This window comes from Lycium barbarum, chromosome 4 (assembly GCF_019175385.1).
Source record: "Lycium barbarum isolate Lr01 chromosome 4, ASM1917538v2, whole genome shotgun sequence".
Classification (NCBI taxonomy): Eukaryota; Viridiplantae; Streptophyta; class Magnoliopsida; order Solanales; family Solanaceae; genus Lycium; species Lycium barbarum.
This window is the reverse complement of record NC_083340.1, coordinates 33,947,384-33,956,582: the sequence shown is the minus strand read 5'-3', so window position 1 is coordinate 33,956,582 and position 9,199 is coordinate 33,947,384. Positions and strand designations below refer to the sequence as shown.

General features: G+C 32.0%; 1 protein-coding gene across 2 annotated transcripts; it reads right to left on the bottom strand.

Moving 5' to 3' along the window:
• Nucleotides 1-3,513: 3,513 nt before the first annotated feature.
• On the bottom strand, nucleotides 3,514-8,404 carry LOC132638362 (pseudo histidine-containing phosphotransfer protein 2-like). 2 transcript variants are annotated; one of them, XM_060355277.1, is made up of 6 exons: nucleotides 8,320-8,404; nucleotides 8,082-8,212; nucleotides 6,442-6,510; nucleotides 4,164-4,235; nucleotides 3,838-3,910; nucleotides 3,514-3,748 (listed from the first exon to the last, which is right to left on the bottom strand). In XM_060355277.1, the coding sequence occupies exons 1-6, from the start codon at nucleotides 8,362-8,364 to the stop codon at nucleotides 3,728-3,730; spliced, it is 411 nt and encodes a 136-aa protein (XP_060211260.1). In that variant the 5' UTR covers nucleotides 8,365-8,404; the 3' UTR covers nucleotides 3,514-3,727. The 2 variants fall into 2 exon arrangements, with proteins under 2 accessions (XP_060211260.1, XP_060211261.1); XM_060355278.1 differs by lacking the exon at nucleotides 4,164-4,235.
• Between the last annotated feature and the right edge of the window lie 795 nt (nucleotides 8,405-9,199).

The following is a 9,199-nucleotide window of genomic DNA, read 5'->3' as shown; positions in this document are numbered from 1 at the left end:
GAAATTTCATGATTTTGACGGAGCAGAGCGACGTTCCGTCGATCTGTTCGACGCTCCGTCGTTTGTACCGTCGAATTGACCTAACACAAAGACCATTTGACGGAGCAGATCGACGCTCCGTCGTTCTGATCGACGCTCCGTCCTTTGAACCGTCCTTTGTGCCTACCGGGCTGAAATTATATAAGTTGCAAAATTTTAGTTTTTCTTCCATTCTTTTCACTCTTAAAAACCCTAAGGACGAAAATATCTCTCTAGGGCTCCAACACTAAGGTAAGAACATCTTAATCATTGATTATCAATCCTAACAATAAACCCATGATTCTTAACATGATTCTTGTGACTAAAACCTAGGGTTTGCAACATAATTCTTCCTAAAGTGATTCAAGCTAGGGTTTGGGTGTTCTTCACTAGGAAAGTGAATTGTTAAACTTTGTTTAACACACTAAGGTATGTCTCCCTTTTAAAAACCTTATTTTGGAGTATGTCTCTTTTAAAAATCATATTTTGGCTATAAGGATGGTTTGTATGTTTCTCTTTTTGGAAACCTATTTCGGAATGAAAATCACTTTTGAACCTATTGTTGGGAGTATAAATTTTATTCAAGATTCTTTGGTGAATGAAAGGAAACGTAATCTTTTCATGTTTCTTGAACTCTAATTCATGTCTAAATATTGGTTAATGTGTGTGAGGGGACAAACCCACATTAAACCTAGATTGTAACAAACCCTATATATGTATAAGATTTTATGAATGTTTTCCTCTATGAGAGATAGTTAAGAGTTGGCAATGACATTCTTATTAATGCATTGAGACAATGGAAATCTTTTGTATAAGAGTTATACGTTTTCAAAACATTGACTGGAATGACTTATTCTTTCGATATGGCATAATGAACTTTAATGTTATTGATGGTGTGACTACTTTGAGACAAATTGTGAATCGGCTTCTATGCCATGGACTTTGTTGTTGTGTTTGCCTTGCTATTCGGGAGGAAGAGTAGCCACTATGGATCCTAGTGTATTAATTTCCTTGCCATTCGGGGGGGAAGAGTGGCCACTTCCGGGTTCGCTACCTGGGGTGTATTAATTGCCTTGCTATTCGGGAGGAAGAGTAGCCACCGTGAATCCATATTCCGGTGTATTGCGCAGTGTGCCTTGCTATTCGGGAGGAAGAGTAGCCACCGTGAATCCATATTCCGGTGTATTACGCAGTGTTGTTGATATTGAGTTGGGCCTATATGGGCGATTGTGATATCCATCTTTATTATGGAACTGCTATTTATGCCTGATCGATTTAAAGCATAATTGAAACCGGGATTTTGAAATGGCTTTATAAACTGTGTAACAAATGATATTAAGAATCATAAAGTGGAATGACAGTTTTTATACTATCTTCAGAACTGATTTCTTTATGTATTATTATATTTTATTTTTATATTACTTATTGTCCCCGAGGCACTCACTGAGTACGAAGTACTCAGGCATACCATTGTTTTTTTTATGGTATGTTAGGTAACGGAGGAGAGCAGGTTCTTGATACTTCAGGCGCTTAGAAAGGACTTGCTGTTGCTGCTGATTTGGTGAGCCCACACGTTCATTCGTGGGACACCCTATTATGTTGTTCATTTTTTATTAGTTTTTGGGCTGCGTCCCGATGAGTCAAACTATTACCTCTTTATCCTAAAAGCTCCATAGTATACATTCTTGTGGGTAGTTGTTGAGTTTTGTTTAACTCTTGGGCGTTTGTCACGTTTTGATTAACTTTTATGATATTAAAGACTTCCGCTGATTTAGTTCATATATGCATGATTTGTTTACCTTTATTTTATAAAACTGTTGGAGGCGAATGTTGAACCTGGCGGGTTCAAGCATTATTATTGTACTGTTTAGGTTCTTCCGATGTTGTTCATGACTTCGGATGTTGGTCACGTCTAGGGTGGGTTTTGGGGCGTGACTCCCTTGCTACTTTGTTGATTGCGGATAAAAAGCCTTAGTCGCTCGCTGTTGAAAAGAAGTTCGATGAATACTAGGAGAGGTCCCTAAAGCACACTGATATGCAGCAATACAATACAGCTGATGGGGTCTTTGAGATTCAGACATTTGCTCATAAAGGTAAGGGCGGAAATATACATAAAGTCTCTGCCGAAGGGAAAAAGTGTTTGTGTGGGAAGTGGAGAAACTATCATATGCCATGTTCACATGCCATTAAATTTTGTGATATCCGCGGCATTCAACCAAAGACCTATGTTAGCAAGTACTACAGTTGCAAGTATTACAAACAAACGTACAGTGGAAAACTTTTCGCCGTTGGGTGATGAGGCATATTGGCCACCTTCTTCCTTCAGTTTAATTGCAAACACTGAATACGAGCGAACTTCAGGAGCGCGGAGTATAACTAGCTAAAAGGAGGAATGAAATGGATATAGCTCATGCTCGCATGGCTAGGAAGTGTAGTACGTGCAGGCAAACATGTCATAACAAGAATCGCTGCCCCAACAGAAATCAGTAGTTGTTGTTACTTGTTGGTTTTTATGTTTTTTCCCAAGTTATACGATCGTTATTTCCTTATGTAATATTTCAAGAATATGTTGTTGTCTTTATTGTAATAAATATATAATATGTCTTGTGGTGTTTAATTACATATTTAATTTAACATTTATTATTCAGATAATGTGTGACGTTTATTTAACATTTTTTGTATGTTCACATATTATTTCACACTTTTTTAATTATTGTATGACTTTGTTTGAGTTAGAATATTTGTTTGAGTTAATTATTATATGACTGTGGCGTATGTTTGAGTTAAAAAAAAAAAAAAAACTTCACTAAATTTCTTTTTAAAAAAAAAAAAAAAAAAAAACTAGTCAGGCAAAAGTAGATTTTGTAAAACGTGGAATAGCAAACGTTTTACAAAAATTATATTTTGCAAAACGTTGGCTGGTAAATATAATTTTTTAAAACATAGACCATTCCACGTTTTACAAAATATAATTTTTGTAAAACGTGGACTGGTCTACGTTTTACTTATAATATATTTTTTTTTAATATCAAAATCTGATAAAGTAAAATTTTTGGGGTATAAGGTAGGGTGCTCCACGATAAACCCTTTTGGTTTATCGTGGAAAGGGCAACCCCCTTTGTTTTTTTTTGTCAAAAAATCATTCCCTTTAGGCTCCGGACTCGTTAGAAATGGTACTGCTTATGAAATGTCATTTGATTTTGTAAATGAATTTTCGATACGGAGTATAGATCCAAGTATTCATGATAAATCATTAAAATTAAAAAAACTCAACATATAGATTCCAAAAGTGTAATACTTTCATGGTAGGAACCTTAAGGTTGAACATGTCAAATGTAAATTCTGGATCTACCTCTTCAATCGTGCACCTATCTTGTTAAAATCTTGAACACGCCTCCGCATGACTCAAGTTATATTTCTTGAATTGTGTACTAATAAATTTGAGAGTATCTTATGTGGAAATTAAAGTACAACTATTTACTCTGATAAAGGACCTTGCAGATAAACATAAGATTTTCATTAATAAGCAGCAGCAACAGGTTTTATAAGTATACAATGCTCCCAGCTGACATTTTGTAATGTCCTGCATGGTTTTATTTGATAGTAACAAGACTTGGTCTATGATTCACTCAGATACATGTGAGCTACTTTGATGGAAGACATGGGGCTTATCTTGTCAACTCTGATACTGCCATTGATCAGGATTCATTCAAGAGGCTTCTCTTGCCATCTATAGGTAAAAATGTTTAAAAATTAAGAAGCCATATAACTAAAAGTACCATATAATTGCATTGATAAGAGATATATAGAGGGTGAAACCTGAAAATAAGCATCAAGCTTAATTTTGAGAGTGGCATATTCTTGCTTCACCCCTTGGAATGCCCTCTTGCACCTGAAATATGTTTCACATGGTGAGGGTTAGATTTAGACCGCCTTTAACTCGGATCATGTATATGTGAAAAAGAAGCACATATATAAAGAGCAGAATCAGAATCCACTAACTTTAAATCTTACATTTGTCATTGCACATAATCAATGTCCAATGTGATATCCATTGCGAGTGAGACAGAGAGAGATACGAAGGGAAAAGAGAGAAAATAAGAAAATAAATGGTGGAAAAAAAAAAAAAGAGACAAGAGGTTTACCCTTCGATATTTCTTTCACTGCAATACTCCTGAAATTGAGAGCACTCTCTTTTCACTCTTTTGGCACCGATACTACGGCAAAAATTGTACCATTAGAGAATTGTGCTTCACTTTGTAAAATTGATTTAAGTTATATATACAACTAGAGTAATCTAATTTGTGTTAGGAACTTATTTATATTTATTTTTACCAAATTATCTTTTCTAACATGATTTGAGTAATTAACATGTTTTAGTAAGTTGTTTATCCTTTTTATGGAATTATCTGTATATGAGATTTAATTGTGTGCATATTTTCTATAACATTCGTATATAAGATTTAAACTCTTGTAAAATAAGGGGAAATGATGGAGGTGCTACTGCCTAAACTTCAAACCGATGCCTCCAACTCTTAAATCACTCAACTCAAAAAATGCCCGTATTTATAGGAAAAAACAAAGAAGAAGCTATAATTTTAAAGACAAGTGAAATTAAGTTTAAACACGTAATCATTATAAAAAATCAATAGAGCTTGATTTAGAACACGAACATAGTCATTGTGAAATAAATAGGTTTAGATGAATTTATAAACTTGAATAGATTTTCAACCACAAAAATGTGTTATCTTCTTATTCTCAAGGATAATGCCGAATGAAAGTATCACAATGAAAAGAAAAAAGAACTTTTTGGAATTTATGAGCCATAAGACGTGAATAATGGTATTTGCAGACAAGTAACCTTTAATAAACGTGGAAGAGCTGTGGAATATGTGTTAACATACAAAAGGAAAAAGGGAATTTTGGGATAGTGGAAATAAGGACTTTGAAAGGGACATATATTCATGATTAAAGTCTGGTAAAATGAAGTATGCAGAAACCGACAAAAAATGAACTTACAATAGTACGTAATTACTAGGGTAGTAATTAAAGGTAATTACAATATTGCGTAATAAGGACTTTGTAATTACGCAGTATTGTAAATTGTAATTACAATACTGCGTAATTACTAGGCTATGTAATTACTAGGGTAGTAATTACACCAATTCTAATTACCAGGTGGCTTTCCAAACAGACCCTAAATGATTTTCCGCCACAAAATATGTCTCATAAACAAGGAAAGCATGTTTTTCCTTAAAAATACCCCAAAGTGGGTTTCTTTCGAGTGCACGTGTTATGAACTATTTCCTGCGTTTTAATTTATGCAGCGGCATAAAATTTTAAAATATAATTTTTAAATTTATATTTTTAAATATATCATAAGTAATATTTATGTAATTACGTATGTTGTAATTAAAGATAATATAAGAAGCAGAATTAAATTAGGTTTAAATATAAAAATAGAGTATTATTTTTTAAACGGATTAGTAAACAACATAGTTTTATATAAAATAGAACGGACTGAAGTCTGAAAATATGTTATATAAAATGACATGGTGTAAAGAATAGCGTTATATGAAATGAAATGGTGTAAAGAATAGCGTTATATAAAATGAAATGGAGGTAGTCAGCAAATTGAGAATAATAATAACTTAAAAGGAGAAAAACTTAATAATTAAGATGAAAGAAAAAGAAAAGAGCAACTTTAACATCAAAAAAATTATTTTTCTTAAATAAAAATAACGTAGTTTGCTATTTATTAATTTAATTTAGTTGACCGTTGTAAGTAATGAACATTTAGGAGAACTTAAAACGATTTAAGAGATACTTAGAAAGCCAACAAAAACTTTTTGGTCAATACATAAGCAAAAAGATAAAGGGAAGCAAGAACGTTTAGGAGTAAAAAGAAAAAGAAGTTGTTTAGAGACAATATAATTGAAAAAAATCAGCTTAGAGCTTTAAAAAAGGATAAAACACATTTTACATTTTGGAAAATACTCATCTTCACCATCTGGATGAGACAGAAATTCCCTTGAATTTACAATTTCTGGGGGTTTCACAATTTAAAATTTCATTCATACCTACAATAACTATTGCAACATTTACACATTATTATTTTATATTTTCAACATATTTGATAAAGCATCTTCAAGCAATTATCCCAAAGAGATGTGAAAGATATAAAAATCACCTTTAAACTTACTATATTGGAAGTTAAAAGATTATATAATTTCAGTTCAATAAGTAACACCATATAATAGTGAAAATAATAAAATGCTCGAAATAAATATTGGGGGACAGAAAAGATGGTTCAAATTAAAGTCTTCAAAGTTTGAGGTGAAGAAAATGAGAATTGAGAAAATTTAATGGGTTGCCAATAAATGATTTATTATAATGTATTCCATAAAGTTGTTTTAATTGTACCTTGAGCTGCTACCCTTGAATTGGTGCATCATATCATTCAGCCTGCCAAAATCGTAAGGTCCATTTGCCCTGCATGCCATATAATGGTAAAAAATCATTCGAATCGGGTGATTACACTAAATAAATAACTGTATAATATGTGATTATGAATGAATTTATTTTGTTTAATTATGATTATTAAGGCCCTCCTAATTTACCTTTTCCCCTAAACTGAACAACGGCTACAAACAAATTGTTTTACTTGTCAAGAAATGAGTACTGTCTTTTGTCTATATCTTTTTCTCATCGTTGAAAATTAAGACAATGTTTCTAAAACTATGGAAGACAAAAAAAACATTAAAGTAGACCAAACTTTTATTAAGAAAAACTATAGTATGAGGTTGGCAAAATCTAGCATGGCGGTTGTTTGAAGTATTCAAGAAATGCGCAAGAAAAATGTGTGTTAGTGTTTCTTTTTTTCTGCAAAAAAAAAAAAAAAAAAAAAAGAAGAAGAAGAAGAAGAAGAAGAGAAGTTACTACTTATACTAGTGTATTATTTTTTTGTGAAAACTTTCATATCTTTCAAAAGCTGGTGTTAGAGATTTTGAGTTTTGATTAAAAGGAAGTTAACCTTTTTCGTGAAACAGATCAAACAAGCACTTTTCATAAATTCAATCACTAAAAGTTTGCATACTCAATTTTTGAAAAACATTCAAACAAATATTCAACATGACTAAGGAAAGAAACACAAGGAACCCCTACTTCTAAGGAATACCAGCGGGATGTTGCCCGCGCATATCTTAGTTTGTACATTCTATTTTGCTACTATGGTGATATCTCAATTGTTTTGTTCATTTAATCTGTAAAAACTTTATAGGTAAAAAGGATAGAGATTTTTTTTAAGTGAAAAAGTTATTTCAAACATAACAATGATCTACAAACAGAGACACATTATTTATAATTATGTACACAAAAATTATTGAAGCAATTTCAGATTTGTTAATCCAGCTTGCAATCCAATTTTTTCCCATCTACTAATACTAAAAGTTATTTTATTTTCCCTCAAAAATATATTAGAAGTGATGCGAATTTGAGTTGTTTTACATTGGATAGAACAATTTTACACTATTAATATTTTCGATTATTTTAATTATTGTACTCAATTTAGATATAACAACTTTATCATTATGTTGTTTAAAATGTATCCTGAACAATATCCTAATTGGCTAGAGAAATTAAGTGGCCCATGTGAAAATTTTAAAATACTGCACCACAAAACGAAAAAGAATTTACAAAATTTGAGGCAAAGTTTAGATTAACGGGCAAGAACAGGTTGCTAGCCTTTTGCTGAATATAAAATTATGGTGTGAAGTTTTAAGAGGGCCCACATGATATGGTAGCCTTCAAGTTTAAAATGCAATAAGACGTGTAAAATGACAAATTGAAGTGTGGGCCCACTGTTTCAGCAAAATAGTCACGCAATAGTATTGAATACCAAAAATGCCCCTGCTAAGCAGGGATGTCAACGAAGTGGTGTGTGCTTCAGCAGCTACACTCCCACTTCTTATATAGGAGAAAATGGTGTTTAGTTTGTAGTATTACAAAAAAGGTGTTTAATTTGTAGTATTGTCAAATAAAATGATATTTGTAGTATCACTTACAGAGCAAGCTCAATATTACGGATCAATCTAACTGAATCCGTGAAGAATAGGTTAACAACTTCCTCCACGAAGTTAGGGTTATCATCATCTTGCAGTTCTTCAAGCTCATTAAATTGTTCATCTAGGTATTCCTACACACATACACCATATAGCTTAGAGTTTCAATTTACGAAGTAAGTATGTATAAAAGCATCTCTAAATATATGTTACATTAGAAGAAAATAAACAATAATAAGACCTGATTGAAGAGGCTTCTCTTCATGTAGGCAGCTTGGCGTTGCATATTTTGATATATATATATATATATATATATATATATATATATATATATATATATATATATAAAAATCCTCTTTGAAAGGTGCTATGTATATACCATGCTCATGCAAAAGGTTTTTCGTGGTATATATACATACAGGAAGCCGGTGGAAAAAGTCAAGATTCAAAGGTGGTCCATTTTTGCAATAATATGATAGTACTGCCACAACTTTGCATATATCTTGTTCATCCTAAATGGACAGTGATCAAGAGGACACAATACGGATTATAATGTTACAATATAATTTTTGAAATACAATGGCCTCATCACTACCGATAACTATGTGTCATACCCAGGGCGGATCTGTAGTTGTTTCTTCTGCTATAACTTTCTCAAGCTTTTTTTAAAAATATTTTGAATCCTTTTCTATGTTGACTTACAAATTTTTCATGCAGTTTTTATATATGTAAATTTCATTTTAAAAATATATACTCAAATTTATAGTCAAAATAAATGTTTTGACCGAGTACTCCAAAGTCCAAACCCCTTAACAAAAATTGGGAGAGGGAGTATCACTTATCAGTTCACACTTAGTTTTTGTCCATACTAAACACACACACATATATATTTATACACACACCCATTGAATGTGCATAAATATTTGAATGTGAACTCAACTATTATTGTATATTAACTTGATGTCTTCATAAGAATTTATAAATTTCAAATTTTGAATTCGCCTCTAATCATACTAGCTAGTTGGACCACCACAACTCTTTGTTAACTATGTGCCATGCTACTTTTTGTTACCTTATTAGACTATCCCCTTAGAGAAGAATTTTGCCTAAAAGAGAAAATT